At 40.5% G+C, this 21842-nt stretch overlaps 1 protein-coding gene across 7 annotated transcripts in view; it reads left to right on the top strand.

Moving 5' to 3' along the window:
• camsap2a (calmodulin regulated spectrin-associated protein family, member 2a) overlaps positions 1-21842 on the top strand; it is a 49971-nt gene that overhangs the window by 2365 nt on the left and 25764 nt on the right. For all 7 annotated transcript variants that reach the window (XM_069153402.1, XM_069153397.1, XM_069153400.1 and 4 more), the window contains exons 2-4: positions 1442-1701; positions 16576-16737; positions 18935-19018. In XM_069153402.1, the coding sequence (XP_069009503.1) occupies positions 1442-1701; positions 16576-16737; positions 18935-19018 (506 nt within the window). The remainder of the gene's footprint in view (positions 1-1441; positions 1702-16575; positions 16738-18934; positions 19019-21842) is intronic.

The raw sequence follows: 21842 nt of genomic DNA, 5'->3' as shown, positions 1-21842 counted from the left end.
AATATGAAATAGCATTTTATTTGTAGCAAGACGCAGACAAGCCAGCAGCTCAAGGGGTGTTGTCCTGCAGCTCAGCCTGACCTCTGACCTCCCTGTGAAGGGGGAGGGGAGGAAGGCTGGATAAAAGTTGTATTTCTCTGTCGGGAACCATAACATAAATATCCAGGCGTATAATCTTGACAGCTGCTACTGCTGTTGTCCGCATTTCTGTTCCTAACAACAGAGAGCCCATCTGTAGATGACCTTGTAGATAACGATAACAGTCAGTCGAAGCAGGTGATTCATTGAATTTTGTGTACTTGTGTTGGAGGATGGGCTGCAATGTTGTTGAGCTGGCTGTGTGGCTAGCCACATGATCCATTTTTTTCTCTACAGTCTCACGTACACACAGACACACACGCACACGCACACAGGCAGCAATCAAAATTGAAATAAATGTTTCTGCTGCTGACATACTGACGAGCTCTGCATCTATGTATTTTGTTGTTTGTTTGTTTTTTTCCACAGCCGCAGCATCTCATTTAAAACCAATTAATCTGGGTTTTATTGTTTGAGCTGTTGTGGAAAAAGAAGGACTTGCATCAGCTTGGCGGCCAGGCACTTTCAAGCAAAATGCTTCCTCGTTCAGCAAACAGTGTCGAGAAAGACACAGGACAAAAGCAATAAAAAACACTGTTTTTGAATTATTTGTTAGACTATCCCTTTTTAGTGGACTTGCATGAGGTGATAAACAGACACACACACACACACACACACACACTTACTCACATGCAGCCGCTCTCTTTGATGAGGCAGGCTGTGTGAGGAGGGTGTTCCCAGGGAGCTGAAAGCTGCAGAGATACAGACTAGATGAATCGATCGGGTTCCACTCCTCCTGCAGTTGCTATAGCAACGCTGAGGTCTATCTACTCATATCCATGTCAAGATACCGTCAAACCATGGCAATGAAAAGAAGTAGTTCTGCCAAAGTAATGGCATAGACTGTGCACAGTGGAAGAATATCCTCAATAAAAACAGATTTGGTATAAAACTGCCATTTCTATACATCAGCTCATCTCAACTGGACCTGATGTTTCACTTTTTTTTAAATTCTTATTAAAGTATTAAAATCCTTTGTTGTGAAAAAAAAGAAGAAATCATTTAAAAAATATATATATTTTAGAACTTGAATTGTAAATATTCTTTCATCTCACGGCCTTTCTCACCTGTTTGCAGCAGAACTTTTACCTTCTCTTTTTACAAATTGTCGATGAGGCTAGATTTTTTTGATGACAATAATATTCGTACGTAGAAATGTAATGAAAAAGCATGTTAATATGTAAGGCACAGATGATTCATATGGCATAAATGAAAACATATCAGTGCCAAGTTCGTCCTATTAGCTCCCGCAGAACGTAATCGAATTTCTTTAAAACTCTCACTTCCGCCCTCTGTCACGCAGACAGCATCCCATCAGACTTAAAGGACCCCTTCTACACGGACCAGTACGAGCAGGAGCACCTGAAGCCTCCTGTGGCCAGCCTCCTGCTGTCTGCAGACCTCTACTGCAGAGCCGGCAACCTCATCCTGAAGAGCGACGCCGCCAAGCCGCTGCTGGTTCACGATGCCGTCATCCAGGCTCTGGCTCAGCGTGGTCTCTACGTCACCGACCAGGAGAGGCTGGTCACTGAGCGGGACCTGCGGAAGAGGCCCCTGCAAATGGTGAGGGGATTTTTTTTGTTTTGTTTTGTTTTTAAATACTTCTTTCCAAACTCAGAGTTGTTGTTTTTTTTTTTTTTTTTAACTCGTAAGGGAAAACATTCAGCTTCCTGACTTGTGAGCATCAATTTATAATTGGCATGAGCTCAAGCAGAATTTGATACCAGTCCTGTACCAGACAGAGACAGCAGTGATTTTCCTTTTCTCAGTAACACCCAGGAATGTTTCATGCACATCATTTCTTTCTTCATTCCATTGTTCCATCAAGCATGTCTTTTAAACTTAAGTTAACCAGGAAAGAAGATATTCCGGAGAATCAAGATACAAAAACCTAAAGTGGTGGCTGCATTCACATATTTTTGTTTTACATGCACTCATGCAGCGGGTTGTTGATCCTGTATCTAACTTCATCTTCGCTGGGCCGTATGCTCTGATGACATGATTTACATAGTGGTCAGCTGCAAGTTTTGTAAAGGAAACCAGATTTTTGTTGCTTTGATGTTGCCTTTATTTTTACTTGATTAAATGTAGATAGAATTCATTAATGCAAATGCATGTAAAAGGGCTGAATAAATAGAAAATGAATTTAATAAAGCCTAATAAAGTGACCTGCAGGCTTTCTGTGGACTGTGATCAGTGCGCTTGTTCTGCTGGCATGATTTGTAAAATGTTTATCCCTGTGGTCATTTGGTGGAAAGTGGCCAACCACAGGGATTACTGAAATTAGTTTCCCATTTTGCATTTACCAAAGTAGAGTGTTAGAATAATAATTTCAGCAGTGTGGAAATCACATTGTCCCTTTATGGCCAATAACTGGATAATAATCATTTTTATCACACACGTTTAATTAAAAAGATAACTCAAAACCACTACAGCCCAGTAAACAAGTGCAACACACAACACAACAACAACAACAGATAACCAGAAAAGGGTATAAGAAGACACAATGTTCTTCCAGGATAGATTCCTTACCTTACGTACACAGAACAAACTGACTTCAACATTGAGGCTTCCACTTTCCTGTCTATATTTGTGTCTTCTACATGAGAGCATATAGGATGAGACATGTGCTTTTTTGCAGCGTCTGTCATTGTTGGGAAATGAGTTGACTTTGCAGTCGGCCTGCTGAGTGAGAATGAGTTGTCCTCATTATTTTGAGGGCAAAATCTCAATAGGAGGCTTTATTGCCTCAGTGAATTGCAATTGAGACATGATTAGCACACAGTGTGCCTGCAGTCTGTTTGTAGAGTCTCGCTGCTTTTAATTTCCCTTCCATGCTAATTCCAAAGTTATTTAAGGTTTGTCAGGGTTTACATCTCAAGCACTTTGTTTAGTGAAAACAACAAGTATTTTAGTACCACCATCTCTCCTTAAATGAAATGTCTGTAATTTAAAGCTAACGTAAGGGGAAATTTACATTGTGTTTACACATTTGTAATTTAGTGCGTTTAGCGCGGCTCATGACTGACTGGTTTGCTAGAGAGCGGCAGTGTGTTTGTTTGTGTGTGTGTGCATGACGGAGCAGGTTAGTGTGAATGTGAAAATGAGCTGCTAGAAGAGTGTGGAACTCCTTTTTTTCCATTTTCCCCATTCTGCCACCCACTGTTACATCTTTCATCCCTCTGTCTCCCTTTTCGTCCTCTATTTTGGTCACTTTCTCTAGTTTTCATCATCTCTCCTCGTCATCCGTACCATCTGTCCTCTGCGCAGTCCTTATTTCCTCTTCCCTTTCTAAAATTGCTCATTCTTTTCCTCCATCATTCCTTATATCTGCTCTCTTACTTTTCTTTCTCTCATATCCTTCCTCATCATTCCTCTTTCCACATTACCTCCACTGTCTTTTACTCTTCCTTCTTCCTTCCCCACAGTAGTTAGAAGTCGAATGCGTGATCCCTATTTCATTTCTTTCCTCCAACATGCTTTTCATCTGAAGTAGTGCTTTTTCTTTGTGGCACTGTTGGCGTTGGAGGATCGTCTTTAATGAAGATATTTCGCACAGGATTGGATCCTTGGTATTTTCTATGCAGCAAATTAAAATCGTCTTCCTTCAGAGCATATAATAGCACGAGACCTGGTGTGTTCAGGGTCACGCTTTAAGAAATACTGAACGTTTATTTGTAGAATATCCTAAGATACGTTAGATGCACAAGTCTTTCAATGTGTGTAAGGAATTCTAATGAGACTTAGAAATGCTCAAAATATGCAGCAGTGATTAATATTGTTCCCTATGAGGTTGTTAAGCTCTATGAGACACAAGTAATGTGGAATACCTCCTGCACACTGGAGCTCAGGTGGGGGTTCATCTATTATTGAGAGACTGAACATCTAACTCGGCTGACAAGGTGACTGTCCAGGCTGCGCTTTGTGGACGTGTGGTGCTTCATAAAGGAGAGCAGAGACAGGAAAAAGGATATTTCTTCTGGAAGGGGGCGGGGGTGGGGGTGGGGGAGTGATTGACGTCTTCAGGGGTTTTAGCAAAAATATCCAAAACATCACGGTTTCACTCCTGAAACAGCCTGTGAAAGGGCGATAGACGGGAGCACCTACCTGCAGTAGAAACTGTAAGCTGCTCTGGCTTCATGGCAATAAATACTGCTTCATGGCATTTTAGCTGAGCATCTTTTATAACTCAGCAGTTTGCATAAGAGTTTTCACAATAAGCAACTTTAGAGGATGTTCGATGGAGCTTTATAGGTCAGCCAGCAGCGGAGTCAGATGCTGATGATGTCATGTCTGACATATGTCATAACTGAGCACATTTACTGACAGTTTCACCAGGTTGCCAGATTGACTTTGCTTTGTAGTCCTGTTTTTTATTTTTTTTTCTATCCCTCTCACTCTTTCTGGCACTATTCTGCCCACTCATCCTTCTGTCTTCTGCCATGTGACAGATTTCTGCACGTGAAAACACAGATTCCAAATCACAGTTAGCGCCCACCCAGAGCGCCCACTCACATGCTGTATCGCTGACTCTCTCCTCCACCTGTAGTGCTCGCAGAGAATGAGGGAGAGATGTGGAGGCGGGCTGATGAGCTGAAGATATTTTTGTAGCGTTACACATTATAGCCCACATGAAGTACCGCAATGAGAACAGTAGTGGCTGAAGTAATCGTCCAAAAGCTGCAATTGCTACGTTTGTGTTTGGCACTTTGCGATGATTGTGGTGAGTAGAACCTCTGGGATAAAGGAGAATTCATTTTTGAAATAAAAGCGACAAAGAAAAATCGAATAAATGTGCACACTAACATGAGTTGCAAGTCAGTTTCCTCAGACTGTTTGTGGTGAGTGACAATAAGTAATACTAAAGATATATACCATCAAATCATCTGTATCAAATTACAGATCTTGGATTGATGAATTGACAACCCTGTAGAGAGTCAGTCTAACGGTCTGTTGCCATGGTGAAGTTACATCAGGTGGGATGAGGATGACGTCAAGATCCAAAAAAGGCCACAGAATCTAAATAGTGAAAGGAAATGAATCCCGTGTGTTCGCACATGCATGTGTGCCCACACTTCTGACTATGTGTGTGGATCTAATGGCCTAACTGCACACGGTAAAGTGTCACAGAAGTGATCCTTGCATCCGTGAAGCATGTCAGCGTACAAACAAGCTGGTTAATGTTTCAACACAGCGGATAACATTTCGTGTTTTAATTTATGATTTGCATTTAGTTATAATGAACATAAAAACTCTGCATCAACAATCTCCACCATAATGAGAGAAGCGTGTTAGTACTGGATACTGAGCAGGCTCCCCAGAGCAGTGATGGTTACTTGTTTTGCAGTGACAACAATAAAAGGACAAGCAACTGGCCCTTCTGGCCTGAGCAAATGGGATTGTTGTGTTTGATTGCAGTTGTTGTGCAGGAAATTGCGTCTACTTGCAACGGAGTAAATCTAATGTCTCCGTGAGAAATCAGAGTGGGGTAGCATGTAGTGTCCCATTGCAGAGAAGGAATACAATAAAAAATAAAAATAGCTTAACAGCATAAAAAACATTTTAAAACGATATTCTTTTGAAATAAAACAAGTCCTAATAATATAATCAGTAAAGCTGCTGTGTGTGATTTACAAATAAATTGACCATGTGATGAGATGTAGAACACTGACTGGGCTGTTATTGGAAAATAGTCAAATGTATTTGATGCCAAAAGTATATACAGCATATTCTGCCAGATAAACCTCTAAACTCTGTATTTTGTTTTACTTCAGCGTGGTGAGAATCGATGTACTTTCACGCTGCTGAACCTCGGATGTCATATCTTTAATATTTAATAAAGCAGCAGCAAATAGGTCATGTGGCTGCTTAGAGTTTTCATGCACTCTGTAAATCAGACTTGAAAGAGTGAGCTTATGGTCCAGATATTTGTACATGTATTGTCATTTCTAGTTGTGGCGGAAACGTAATTACTCAATGCTGACTCTCTGCTCAGTTGTCTGCCAGTTGCTGTATACATCTATTGCACAAGTGAGATTCCTGCATGTCAATTTGAGCTCATTTGGTCTGGACCGAGCCAGAAAAAGAATGTGAGCTGGTTAACTGCTGATGATATATTACAACCCACGACAGACACACTAGCTTTTCAATAAAATAAAACACAAATGGGGCACACACCATCTCTGCAGCAGCGACAAGAACACAGCTGATGTTGCAGCTGATTATGCAAGAGTCATTATTGGTGCTTTATAATGTTGTCCCTTTTCATTCTTGAAATCAATTGTCCCCCCACTTATATAGGAATGTTAAATTCTGTGTTTTAGGCTATTACAGGCACAGCTTGAGCCCACAAATAGTTTTTGATAAAATCCGTTGGAGAAATATATCACTAGATAATATGATGGAAATGCTTGCACACAGACTCCAAATCATCTCTCAAGATAGACCACATTTAAATCCAGGTCAGATCTTCGTCAGGGTCAACGTGTTGAAAAATGATTACCACGCTCACATACCCACTGTGTATACTGAATATTAGTTTTACTGTGGAACAGATATATTCATCATCTCGTGTACAGGATGGATGAATAGAGGAGAATACACTTCCTTCCTGCTATTCTCCCTCATCTTTTTACTGCCTCCATCTCAACCCCTGTTGGGCAGGCACCACGTTTCCATGGTTACACTCCAGTAGGCAGGGTGTTGTGTCTGTGTGTAGGTGGGTGCAAGAGTGGGGGTGATTTTGCCTGCATATGTCATATGTGCAATGTGAGCTTGCATGTACAGTGTGTATGTGTAGTTATGTGCTCTGCGTATGTGTGTGTGTGTGTGTGTGTGTGTGTGTGTGTGTGTGTGTGTAGTGGGGGTTGTAGTAGTGGTAAGCACTGCCAGGCTCTGAGGAAGAGAACGCTGAAATGCTGGATTCACATAAGCAGGCACACAGCATTTCTGAGACGACGCATGTCTTACTCACACACACACACACACACACACACACACGTGTACATGCAGAAGTTGAAGTGCAGAAAGCTTGCCCAAGCGCCAGGCAGAAAACAAAACACTTCTCAACATCAAACTGGCTTCCACAGTCCTTTTTCTTTTCCTCGTGCGCTTGATCTTGTGAACAAAGACGAGCTGAAGCAGCAGGGTGGAAGGGAAGCCCATCCAAGTACGTTCTGTCCCCGTCGGCCTTAACGAAGTCACAGCCAGTATGCGACTCCCAAGCGGTGCAGTATGGCTGGATAAGCAGCGAGCACATTATGTGATGTCATGTGATGGCCTAAGACCATCTTTCTGTAATGACTAGCATTAGATTTTGTGTTCGGCTGACACATTTTGGAGTCGTACATTGGTACATCGAAATGTTTTCCTCTACAAAGAAAAATCAGTAATGCTGAGACTCCATGACGAGTGGGGAGGAAGCTTCTCTGCTCTCAACCCCGAACACGAGAACACATTTATCCAAAGGCCTTTAAACAATGCAGGGAGGAAAACATGTTCAAGGTAAACGTTCTTATCCGATGAAAGCAGACAGTGATCGTTTTTGTTCTCTGCACTTACTTGTTGTAAATGTATTTACTTATGTATTATCAATGCATAATTTATTTTCTACTCACAGTAAGTTTAAATGGTCAGGGTGCCGGCTTATTGGAGTGACAGGGACTCTGTGCCCACGTGAGGCTGTTAAGTTTGTTTTCAGAGGAAACTGACCCTGGTTGGGTTTCTTAAAGACTGATTGTCCCAGGTGAAGGCCCAGACTGAGATCAACTTAGACATCAGTATCAGTATCTTCAGGAAAGAGCAACCTTGCCCAGATTAAAAACGAACAAGGATGAGTTTTTCCAGTTCAAATGACTTCTTAGTTCAGTATTAGAAACAGGTTGCGAGTGAGATGGTTATCTCATTGTTTTGGCAGATCCCCTCTCCTTGCTTACATGAATATCATCTCTCTTATTACAATCAGTATATTCTCATGATGTAAGTAATCTCTGCTGCAACACGGACGACAGCAGGAAATAAAATGTCTCTGTTGAAAATGCTCATTTTGAATGTCAGTATTCAATGCCCTATCTTCTGATTTAGTGTAACACCAGATTAAGCGTATTATATTGTGTAAAAGATTTAGAAAATCTTTTTATTTGGAATTTAAAGCAGGGATTTTGTGATTAATAATTTCTGCTCTAAGGCTCCTACTCTGAAAACTGTGGAATGTTGTACAGTAATGGAGCCCTAACTTTCATTTATATTTAAAAGTCCCAAATTTGATTAATTCTGAGTTATAAAGTAGGTCTAGGTGGTACATAAATACTGTAAATGTGTGAAAATGCTTGGTCCACAGAGAAATGCGCAGTCTGTATTCAGCAACTGTGCCGTTTGGACTTCCTTAAATTTGTGATGTCACAAACTCTTGCTCAACTCATATGTTCGCCCTCAGCACGTCCCACTGTCCAACCTTTCAGAAAGAAGAAAACATTCAGCAGTTATTCCACGGCAGAACTAGCAAGCTACAAGACCAAAGAAAACCTGTGGTTGGCATTGGTGCGCGTCACTCAGAAAAGAGTCCACCAATCAGAATCAAAATGCATCTTAAAGACGCAGACACAAAACAAGTGTTCTTGGTAGAACTCCAGAAAGATGCGATGTAAAACTGTAGAGATTGTTTTTGCTACTTAAAAACACACAAAAAAAATGTTTTTCTGGAATTCAAAACTGAAAATAAAACACCAGAAGTGTCAAATGTGGGACCTTTAAAACAAGGAGAGCAGTTGGAGAGGTCAGACCTCCACCAAGGAGTTCATGGCATATTTGTAGAATGACCTATATTTTGTCACTATTGCACTTTATTGTAATCCATTGGATGTTAAATATTTTTAAAAAATTGCAATGTTAAGGAAAGTGAAAACTAATGTGCAGCTCTGCCTGTAATTCTGATCCACTCCAGAGTTTATTGGGTTCTTCCTCGGTCTACGCTATATCTCTCTGAGATAATGACATAAAAGGAAAGCTTATTTGGACCTTACTCTCAGAAATGATGGGGTAAAATGGACCTGATTTCGCAATCAGCAAAGGTCCGTCTCTAGTCACTACTGCGGCTATTTGCATTCTCACGGGGATTCAGTCTGAACACCAGGTAAGACACATATTTATGTTTATGTAAAAGGAGCGGTATTTCCTTTAAAATGCAATCGAATAATTCTCTCAACACAGAAGCCCTTTTTAAAAATGATAGAAGGACTTGGGGTGGAGGCATATCACCAGACTGGGTCAGCGCTGGCTGGTAGCCATAATCCTGTCCCCAGATAGAGTTCTAAGGTTAGCGCTGAGGTTTCCATATAATTGCTAGGTTGGGTTTGGAGCATATGGAGGGGGGAAGGTATGCTGCTTAAAAGCTCCATTCCCACAACTGATGCCAGACCTCACAGTTGGTATTTTGTATATCCAAAAGTGTGTATGGGCATGTGTGAAATTGTGTGTGAGAGCATTTTTATTTCTGTTTACTGTTGGGCAGGCTGTAAAAGGAGTTTTGCCATCCCTCTTTTGAAAAGGAAAAGCAGTGCTGAAAAAAAGACAGAAAACTGGAAGGTTTTATATTTCCCAAAGGCTGTGCTGATGACCATGGGAGAATTTTCCAAATTTAGATTGTCAAGGTTTAGGTAAAATGCAGCATTGCTTGCTTGACTGGTGACGGATCCTGGATCCTGGATTTACCTGGAAAAGTCATGGTTCGGGAAATTAAATGGTTTAGTCTTTGTGTCGGTCAGCCCATCACTTTGGTCTTTACCATAGACTGTATATAAAAAAGTGACTTTAGTCTCTGGGTCTGAAAAGTAAAGACAATGTGGAAGTGCCTTAAAGTGCAATATCACTTTACAACGAGCACAATCAGCTCAAAACGTCCATTTGTTCAATACTGTTACATTTTCACCAGCAGCAACCTTACCCTGTGTTCAATGCTAATTAGCATTCATTAGGATCATTTTGAGCATGTTAGGGTTAGCGTAAAGTGTTGTACAACACCTAAGTCAGCCTCACAGAGCTAGTAACGTGCTTGTAGAGTTAATAATGTTAATGATCTTTCATTGATTATCTGAAATTTCCAGCTACTGGGACTGCAGCAAATCCCATCTATCTGCCCTCCTTAACAGTGACATAAACTGTAAGAAGATTAGTTCTGAAACGCAGTTGTATTTCCCCCCATTTTACTGCAATCACAAGGGAATAAAGGAGAAAATATATGCATATGGAAAGCTAAAACCTCTCACTCTGCTGCTTTTTGCCTTTACTTTACAGCACTTGTGGTGACCTTCAAAAGAGACCGGAGAAAGGTGCAGCTGAGTGGTTTTCCATGCCCGGCTGAGTTGGCGTGAAGTTACCTGAAGCTAGACACATTTAATTTTCAGACATCTTCCCCAGTTTGGAGTCTCAGGGACAGGACAGCTGTAATACTAAAAACAGACTGCATTTCAATGTTACATCACCACCAAGCTAATGTTAAATCACTCTGTGCGTGTGCGTGTGCGTGTGTGTGTGTGTGTGTGCGTGTGCGTGTGCGTGTGCGTGTGTGCTTGCTCAGTCATGTGAAAGTACAGGAGACTGCTGTGCAAAAGTTTGGAGGTTTTTAGTTAATGGTCATTTTCTGCTCCTACTTTGCCTGATGGAAGTTTCTATAAAAACTTTGTGGATTATCATTAATAATCAATAAAGCCTCGAACTAAAAGAAAACAGACCTACTGATGATCAGCCGTGACCTGGTGCAGCTCTGTATGGTTAAGACATTACTGAAGTCTTTACCTCAATTCAAATTATTTCACCATGAACTAAAGTTAGTGCGTTGATTCTCTTGATTTCACGGAAAGCTCTTTTCAGAGTTCCTCCACAGTTACGGTGAGGATGAAACTAATGTTCATCTTTCACATGAATACCTGGGTCAGGCCTCAACAAGCAGCTCAGAGCCATGACAAAGGTGATTTTAGCTTACAGACGCACAACTGAGAGGTGAAATACATCGCACACTGTCTTTTGTGGGTCGGTGTGGCTCATGTTTGCTATTCCTTTGTGAGGCGTTAAATCAGGCTTCTACGGTGGATTTTCATCTTTGCTCTTTCACCACGGAGCCGTATTAAAGACGAGCGATGTTAGCGCCTATTTTCCCGGGTGGAAATACAGAGAGGCAGCAGTACAATAAAAAACAGGATATTGACCGTGAAGCAGCATCTTCGTTCCTCTTGAGAAATCGAAACAAGATTTATGGACTCAATCAGCTTAGATGAGAAAGCAAAAAATGTGCGTGTATTTCTGGTTTTATGTCTACGTTTTTGTGTGCTATATGAATATATGCAATCCATTCGCACAGATCGCATAACCGTTAGTACAGTTTTCATAGTCAGCGTGTGATAAAGGCAGTATCTTGGGGAGAAATGGAAAATAAATGTTGGAGAATTAAATTTAAGTCGCCAGTTGACACCATGGGTGAAAAATGTAACTAAATGAATTTGCAACATTTCCTCCTTTTTCAGCCGCACATCCCCCAAGGAAAGTAATTTGGTCTTTGAACGCCTCAGTAAAGCTACTGATGGCCACTGAGGCTGTGCTGGGCGGCTCCAAGGTATGGATATGTGCAGCTGTAGGAACATGGAGTAAAGCAGGGTAGAAGGAAGGCATATGTGCTCGGCGAACCTAAAGGTTAGAAAACATGACGTCAGGGGAGATAACAGAGGAAACATTTATAGCAAATGACAGACAGGTCTCCTGTAATGAGAAAGGCCAACTCTTTCTTTCTGTGGGCAGTGAAGTATCTGCCTGTCTTCTCTATTCTTCCTCCCGTCTTCGTTTCCTCTTTACATCCATCCGATTACTGAAGACTTTCTCTTTAGATTTCCTCTGACATTTACACATGGTCAGCTGATCCCTCGCTGACTGTTCATTTCTGTGAACGGTACACAGTACAGCAGCTTGACGTACGTCAGCTGAAGCACACCGTCTGCTACACTCTTAGATACTGTGTGCAGAGGACCTTTAAAGAGGCAGTTTTCCACATGTGTTCACATCAATCAAGACAGTTGTGTCTGTTTCGGTGCAATGAGAAGCACAGAAGCTCTGTTACAGGGTCGGCTGATAATCGGATCATGTCCAAGTCAGCTGCGTGAGTGCAGCACAAACTAAAATGTAAAATTGACATGTCGACTGCCTTTTCCAACCAGCCTCCAAAACAGCCAACTCCTCTCTCTGTAATTTTATACAATGCTCAAGCAAGGTTTTGAGCTTTTTAATAATAATGCTTCACATACATCGTTAAAGGATTTCTAATAACTAAAAGCAGGGAAACATAATTGGATGTTTCGTGGCTCCTCTGAGATTGTGTGAGCTGCCTTCTTACTCATGCATCATTCTTAATTTACTTTGTCGTGGCTCATCAACCTTTACCCTTTTCCAGTATCTTGTCTGAAGTATTGATATCCATAAGAAAATATTTGTGTGGTTTTAAGTAGCGAAAAAAACATCTAAATATAGTTTCTGTTCTGTTTGTCAGAGGAGCTCTACCAAGAACAGGGTGTCTTGTGTCTGTGTCATTAAGGTGCATTGATATCAGTGACCCTCTCTTCTGATTGGCTGATTCATTTCTGAGTAGCGCAAGCCCAGACCAACCACAGGTTTTCTTCAGTCTTGTAGCTTGCTAGCTTTGTCACAGAATAACTGCACAGAGTTTTCTCCGACATAAAAGGTTGAACAGTGGGCCGTGCTGATGATGGACAAATGACACGAGTGTGAGTTTGTGACATCACAAACTTGCAAAAGTCCAAATGGCACAGTTGCTGAATATAGGCAGTGTGTATTTATCTGTACACTGAGAGCTTTGATATTTTTTAAAGTATAAATGGAGCACATAGTCCAAAAAGGAAATTGAAATCTGAATGTATACAATATGGGACCTTTAGGTGTTGAAACAAGTTGACCTGTTACTTTATAAAGTTTGTATGATCCCAGTCTTAAAGACACCTGTATCTTGGAATGAGCATGTGCTCCTACATTAATCTCCTCCTCCCCCACAATGGCATGTTGTCATGCAATATGATTAGAGACTGCGGGTCTGTGGTCTAATAAACAAGATTAACTTTCCTTGTTGTCATTGTCTCTCATCAGACCACAGCAGATCCAAATCAATATCCTCAAATTGCTGAGCAGAGAAAAGGAGACGAGCAGAGAAAAAGCTCCCTTGGGCCTTTTAAAATTGCTGTTGCCTGCAGTTAATCGTTTTGTTGTGGAAACAGAGGGCAGATTTGTAACTAAGTTCTGCAACCTGATAAGAGGATGTGGATGCGTGCACATGTGCTTGTTTGTGTATCTCTGGGATAATGTTTTCCAGTGTTTGGACAGGCTAAATGAAGGCCAATAGGAAACATCTTGACAGTGTATTATTAAATGGGGTTGCTTCACTGCCTGGGTTGCAAGATCAGAGATAGGGGAAATTAAGCATTATGCTAATGCAATGTCACACAGGAAATTTATTTCAGAGCTGCAAATGCACTAATAGTTGCTAACCTGTAAGCCTGTCTTACCACATGCTATTTTGTCATGCTATGGTTTCGGGAAAATGGCAATGATTTATCTCTGTCATCATTTGGGTTTGGTTTTTCTAGTTTTTAATTACACAAAGCTGGCAGTCATAACTCACCAGCTGTTGTACAACAAGGCAGGGCAGGGTTTATTTTTGTCTTTTTTGTATCATGCTATAATCAAGGATATCTTTATTATTCCTGAAGGGAATTTTTTTTTGTACAGTCAGCAGTACCAAATACCTATCAGGCAAACAGTAATAAAAATGACAGTAAATACAACTTAAAAGACTTAAATAAAGGTCCCTTTGAAGATAAATACGGCATAACAATCACTTTAAGTTATTTAAAAGGGCTGTGGCAGCTGGGACAAATGCCTTATTGAGTCTTTTCGTCTTGTAAAGTTGTCTTGTAAAACATATTATACACATTTTACACGTTTTGAACCTGAATACTTGAAGAGGAATTCTTGATCGACTTCTTGGTCTCTTTCACCTTATGATTTCCATCAAATGACACATTGGTCTTTAGTGACAGAGTAAACGAACTACACAGCCCTTCAGCATCACTTCCACAATAAAACCCTCAGTGACATTTTTCATTTTTTTGGTCTAACTGTGGAGCACTGCAGGATTGTTGATCTGCCAGAGGCCATTTCAAGTTTACGGCTGATTAATTGGGTTAGCTCATGGAAAAGCTGCTGCCCAAGTATAAATATTTAACAGTATGATTACAATAGTGTGTGGAGGCTACACCAGGCATTAGACTGTTTTATCACCATGGTGCAGGAAAGACAGCGTTTTATATTGCTTCAAAAGTTTCCACATTTAGCCTATATCATTACGCACATTGCAAATTAAAGTGATCCATTACATGCCAGTACAGTGTCTCACTTAAAATGAGCTCAACAAGCAATCATGCACGAGCATAAAAGAGGATGGGACTGATGTCTGATTATGGTTAGGTCCTGGACGAGAGGATTTCCTGGGGAAGGACCTTGAAAAACATTGTTTTATGCAAATTATGCTCTCTTTTGCTGCTGCTTTGGATTTGCCTTTTATAACATATAATTAAATTCATGATGTCACATAGTTAGCATTGCTAATTAGGTTGCAATGTTCAAAAATAAACTGCAAAGACAGGCATAATAAGGGGCCATCAACATCTCACAAGTTATAATTTTCACTGGTTCAATAGGGGCCTGTCTGTTCACTGCGCACGTCTAATTATGATAGAAGAAAACAGACTCGTCTTGAATGAGGAAGTTAAATTCAGGGAAACATAATAGCCACAAAAGACAGCAGTAAGCAAAGGCTGATCGCTGATTGTTATATGACTTTTTGCTGCAGTATAAGATGTAGCAAATCTCCATTCTTTGTCACTGAATGTCTTGCCAATGATGTTATTCTTAAGGAATAGTCACCACTTATTGTAAATATTGGGGCTGGTGCACTCTAAATTCAGAGAAAAAAAACGTATATAAAAAATATATTGCTTTTCTTCAGCTATGAACTGGTGATCCTTTTTTTTTTTTTTTTTTTTTTAATCAGAATACATATTTTGCTTCACTCATTTGTTTCTGTTGTTTTTGAACAACACCTGTGGAAGGTAGTTATGAAAATTACAGTTTTCATAAGCTAGAAAAACCTTAGTCTCATGACTACACTGCACTTTGGCTCCATTCCCAAAAGGAACTCTTTAGATGTACAACTATCTTTCCTGGTATGTTAAGGGGAAAAAATGAATACAACCAGTATAACCAGTTCCATGCTGTAATATGCAAATATGTTTACACAATTTCCAGCTTTTAGGATGGAAAGTTAATAGAATTTAGTTTTTAAGGACTTACGCCATACCGCTATCATTTTTTTAAACGCTATATATTGTTTGTTGGGTTGAAACTCATCATATTCCTCAACATCAATTTGAATCCACAGTGTTGCCTTTTTTGAGTTCATAAATTGGTCAAAAAATACCTAGTTATTTACGGCATGATGATGATGCCTTGTTGTTGTCTCCAAAACTGGTGTTGTATTTTTGAAATTACTACCCTGCTGTCAGAGATAATGATGAGTGGAGCAGCATTTAATGGATTGCCAGTTCTGTCACTTGGACTGTATTGTCAGGAAGATGTCTTAGTCGGGCTTCTCAGAGGCTAGCATCCACTGTGAACAAACTGGGTCTTGTAACGAGGGATGGATGCACTTGTTTCCAGGGCAACAGCCACCAGAGACAAAACGACTGAAGACTGAGTTTCAGATGTACAGTGTAGGAGAGGATTTTCAGACCTGGCCTAATCCTGTAAATCACAGCTCTTTGTTTACCACTTAACTACAGTATAATGCAGTGTTTTTTCTATTTTCTATTTCACAAGAGTCGACAAGCCCACGAGATATATTTTTCTGCTGTACCGTTGCAGTCATTTGTTACCCTGTTGATAGATTTGCCATTTCTAAGTCAAGCTAATCTTTTTATTGACTTGTTTATGTCTCATTCTCTGTCTCAGTGGATCGGACAGGTCTTTGTCTGCAGTGTCTGATTTTCTTATTCTCTTAACATCTCAGTCTGTTACTGAGATTATATCACTGTCATTGTTTCAACAGCAAAGTGGACAGATCTGTCTCTTTTCATGTTGTGTCAAGGAAACAAACGGGGCTTATTTTCTCATCTATCACTTTCTTGTCATACACCACTGTGTACTTAGCTCATACCGCATTAAATTTGTAAAACAATCATGTAGGATTTTATTGTTGTATTTACTGTTAAGTGGCACAGAATGATTTCAGTTAAAATACCTAAATACTGTATACAATCTGAATTGAATCAACCAAAACTATTCATTGTCACCCTCTGACCTCCTTTTTTGTACGGTATTATCTTGCAGAGCGCCCACCTGGCAATGATCGATACTCTGATGATGGCTTACACAGTGGAGACTGTGAGTGTGGACAAGGTGATGGCCTGCATCCGTCAGTATTCATCCTCGGACCCAGAGGTAGAAACTCCCTATGACACAGAGGATGCAGTGACCACCTGGATCAACAAGGTTGGTAATGGTATATCCAGTATGTGTGGGTCGTGTTTTCGTTCTGTCTGTGTTCTACTCGCCTTTGTATCCTGAAACGGATTTTTGATACCAGAGTGGTGTGTACATATTCAGGTAAATATAAATCCAGTATTGGATGCTGAAAATGTCAGCATCTCACAGCACTTGTGATTCGAATCATAGTGTTTTTATCGGGCTCTCTGTAAACGACCCAGTGAGTCACCATTTGATTGAACACTTTATTTTGTCCCCAAAAAATAATTTGGAAGCAAAGGTCATTGTGTTCAAGTGTATCATCAAATTATATTTAGATTTTGTTTAAATCTTTTAAAAGAGTAAATATAGTGTAACCATAAGGATGGGTCAAAAGCTGCTGGCCGTTGGGATTGTACCATTTTATAAACTTCACTGTGTTCAGTATCTTTCCAAGGAACAGACTGGTGCCTATATTGCACATGAGTTGATCTTGTTCAGGGGCGTTTCACCAGTATTGAGCTTCAGCTCTGAGATTCCTCAATGCACAGCGGAGTTGCAAGATATCGCAGTCAAAACGCTGACCTAAATACCGTGAAATCTGCTCCATATTCACCACTTTGTCTTCACGCCCCGAGGTTAATACCGTATAACGTGTACAGGTGAACAGTGAAAGGAGGATCCTCCAGTTTTAAGTACTTTCAGAGCTTTTAGAAAATTTTAACCTCCTGATACCAGTCATGCTCTGTGTTTATTTCTCTCTCAGGTACCGCATGTGTGTTACCTGCTGAATGCCCAAGGGAACAGAGAATCAGAAACAGGAGTATGTAGATGAAGTCACAAAACATTTCTGTACTGATCTTTAGCAGTATGGAAGATAAGGGCTACTGCTAGTCATTTGTACAGAAGCTGATCTTAAAAGTTCTGTGTCTTGGATTTAAGGGGCTCTATTGGCAGAATTGGAAAATAATATTTATGATGTCATTTCATTAGCCTTTAAACTGTATTCTGTGTCTATATTCTGGGCCAGGAATTAGGATTAGTACAGAAAAAAAGAAAAAAAAACGTCAAGTGACCAATAAAATCAAAGTATTGATAGTATAGAGCTTCTCTTGTCTCCGGTTCATCTTTATGCTCAATTTGCTCCAAACTTTGATATCTTCACTAAAGAGTGGGTAAATACACACAATGTGCAACACAGAAGAAGGAAATGTAGTCATTTTGACCTTTTCAGTTTACGGATGCTTAAATGCACAAACTTACATGTAATATACGGGCTAAATCCAAACAACATGCCAAAGTCTTTTCAGGAGCAACAAAATATTCCCTACAATGTGTAACAAATCACGGCAAATGTGGTGTGTTACCCTTTGTACCTGCACACCCTGTGTATGTCAGGTTTTTTTGAATGATAAAGGGAAAGTGGTTGTCTACATGGCCTGCATGCACAGATGGCTGTGGCTCCTCCATACAGTGCTACTGTTTACATTCTTCTGGCAGGAACTCTGCCGCTGCTGCCAGCTCTGAGCTTCACACACACACACACACACACACACACACACACACACACACACACACACACATAGACACAATAGCTAACAGGAGGTGTGGTCGAGGCGTCCTACTGGTCAGACATATGGCTCTCTGTCGGAGTCCGCTTACATTCCAAAGATCTAAAATTCACTATTTTAACGACCTCTTTTCACATGATCCATATGAACTGGGGGAGAAATATTATTAAATGGAGTCGGTTAGATTACATTTGGTTAAAATCAATGCAACTCCACTTAACCTGACTTCATTGTTATTGGATTTAAATTCCATTTCATTCAGCAAAAACTCCTGCAGTGTATGGCTTCAGACACAGACTTGTATGGTGGAAAAGACGATGAAGTGACTAAAAAAAAAGCACAATAAACATGTTTTATTCTTTAAATCATAATGGAAAGATTCATGGTGAAGGTGTTGTGATTATTTTTGTATAATTTATAATCCAATTTAATAGATTGAAATGCTCCAGTGTTTGCCATAAATTTATGTTAGCTGTTACTGTAGCTTCAAGTAGCAAAACTAATTTAACATTGAATTGGAGGTTATTTGAATGAGAGCAATATGAGTTGAAGAAGAAGTATTAATAATCACAGACAGCTTTTTGTAATAAGTTTTGCTTATCGATGCAGCTTGTGGCTGTGTTTATTTTAACTGTTTGTCATCTCTCCTTCAGGGAAATGAATATCTGAAAGATGTTGTGGCTCAGGAGCAGAGGAAGAAAGAGACGCAGAGTGCCGAGCCGGTTGGGAGCCCTCGGGTGGGTTTTTTTTTTTCTTTTCCTCTACTTTCTCTGCTTTGACACTTCGCAAACACACACATAAACATAAAAATGTTACAAGTGTGATGGACAAGCGAAGTAAAGTCCCCGGGGCCACTTAATGGATTTACCACAACATTCGCCTTTTGACTGACAGATATTTGTCCCAGGCCTCTGTGTCATTTTAATATCTGGGACCAGCCTCTTCAACGGAACTTAAGCCGTCAAAACTCGGCAACAATCGGATAAAATTTCACTCGTATATGTCTGAGCTTTAAATTAAGCTCAATCTCTGTTTATTCAATCACAAAAAAGAGAGTGCCAGGTTGCATCTTCTACATCGTAATGAGTGCATCCACCCTGACAACCCTACATGCTTCACTCACTTAATTTCTGCCTTTAACCACAAGATCAGTGCTCTCCAGTCTAATTAGGCAAACAATCATTTAGCACGGGCTGACCCATGTCCAGGGTTATATAACTGACTGTGGTATCAGCAGTCATTTCTAATGCCATAAGACAGGCTGGTGTGGCCCGCGTGTGTGTGTGTGTGTGTGTGTGTGTGTGTGTGTGTGTGTGTGTGTGTGTGTGTGTGTGTGTGTGTGTGTGTGTGTGTGTGTGTGTGTGTCTGTTTGTGTATGTATTATGTATTTGTGTAACTGGAGTAATCTGTGTTTTGATCCTGCAGTTTGACACAGCTATGAATCCTTCTCTGATCCACTGAATAATGTATTCACTCACTGGTGGAGATAAATTCATTGAAATCTCACAAAATACCACATTGAATTCAAATACCTTATAAACCTCAGAATCAGGTCAACACAGACACGTATACCTGCATTAGGGTGGCAAAGTACTGAGAGAAAATAGGATGTTATATACATGATTTGGATATTTCAGTCATAATATGAGATCAAGAGACTTTTTATTCTGAGTGTGGATATAAACCAAACAATTTCAGATTGTTTCTGCATATGCATTCATTTAATTAATAATACAGATTCAGAGATGGAAAGACTGACAGATAAAAAAAAAAAAAAATGGCATCCATGTAATGAATGCACAAATATTTGGACAAACGACATTGTAATATAATATAGTCATGGGTCATACTATGGTCTATTATCACACCTTTATCCCTTTGTTTTAAGCTCCACCAGTCATGGATAATTATTCACAAATGATGTGGAACTGCATAAAGACTCGCTGTCCTTAATCACATAACACTTGTGATATGGATGTGAGGGTGTCTGGCAAAAATCCAGCTACATGTTAGCATGTTGCTAATTCCAACGATTACCGTGCTGTCATCAGATTTCTAGTAACCATGGGGCTTTCACTGCGAAGCAGCTGTACACATGAAGAATGCAGAAATAAAAATGGCCCCAATACCAACTTCTTCCTTGGTAAAAGTCGGCCTAAATCTCTGTGTGTCAATTTTGCAGCGCCTTTTTTGTTGAATAAGCAGTTTGAGGCGGTCTGTGGGAGAAATCAGCTTGACTGCTCCAAAAATTATACCAAAGGGGCAGCAGATGCTCCGGGCTTCATGAATCTCAGATACTCCAGTCTTTTATGGCGTCTTTATTGTGGAAATTCATCTAACAATAGCAATAAGAATCTGATATATTTTGCAACTGGAGCATCTGCGTATCTATGTATTTGGCGTTTTTATGACTTCACCGCGTGTTAAAAGTCAAGGACTATTTAGTGTTACGGTGCGAAAGCAAGGGTCAGAACAGGCACGGCAGCCACTCGATATCAACCTGACAGAGCAGAATGGTGAGGGAGGTGGGGGGAGGTGGAGATGGATGATGTCACTCTTGTATTCACCTCCATCTTCATCCTTCATGCTTCTCACTTCTATATCATTCGTTTATGCTACACCAGCATTTTGTAAAGGAAGTTTCACTGACCCCTGAAAGTCATGGTCTCCCTCAACACACGTTAACTAACCATGAAAATTGTCTGGTCACATTCATCAGCGGTTTGTTCTTCTCTCTTTTTTTTCATACACATTTCAGTGTTCCCCTGCTTTTGATCGCCACTCCACTCACTCTCAGTCATCTCCTCCTCAGGCCTTCCCTCAACACCGCTCCTCTGTCCTTCCTCCTTTCTCATCTTCCCTTCTAGCACAGCTTATGTCAGGCAGCACGCAAAAAAAACAAAAACCACTGTCAATGACAATTCGTTTTAGAGATGTTCAGAGAGTTTGAAAGTTTACTTAAGGGTAAAAAAAACACAAGCCTGTCTCGTGTTTTTTAGCCTGCAGAAAGTTTAAATGGAGAATTGCAGTGTGTGTGTGTGTGTGTGTGTGTGTGTGTGTGTGTGTGTGTGTGTGTGTGTGTGTGTGTGTGTGTGCGTGCGCGCGTGTCCCATCCCAGTCCCGTGGCTGTGCCGAGTTCCACTGTGTTTGATGCTGATCTGACCAGTCAGTGTGCAGACGCAGCACTGCATGCCTCAGCTATCCCTCACAAACACACACACACACAGACACACACACACATCATTTTAACGACATGAAGTTGAATCAAAAAGTGGCATCACATCATCGTTTCATCATTGGGGTCTTTTTTTTTTACATGCTTGTTGAACAAGAAAACCTGTTCTAAAACTGAATGGCTTCAATTGCAACAGACAGTTTTTGCAGTGTAGTCACTGTTACTGTCATTCATGCGGAGCCACGTCTGCTCATAGTGTGAGTGATAACACATCCACTTGTTTGGCCCCCCGAGGTGGAGAGTTGGCCCTTCAATAACATCATCCCTAACTTCTGGGCTGCTCATGCGGATTGTGTGTGTGTGTGTGTGTGTGTGTGTGTGTGTGT

This window comes from Embiotoca jacksoni, unplaced genomic scaffold (genome assembly GCF_022577435.1).
Source record: "Embiotoca jacksoni isolate LCO1_2020_lvr unplaced genomic scaffold, fEmbJac1.0.p SCAF_19, whole genome shotgun sequence".
NCBI lineage: Eukaryota > Metazoa > Chordata > Actinopteri > Embiotocidae > Embiotoca > Embiotoca jacksoni.
This window is presented reverse-complemented; position numbering and strand designations above follow the sequence as displayed.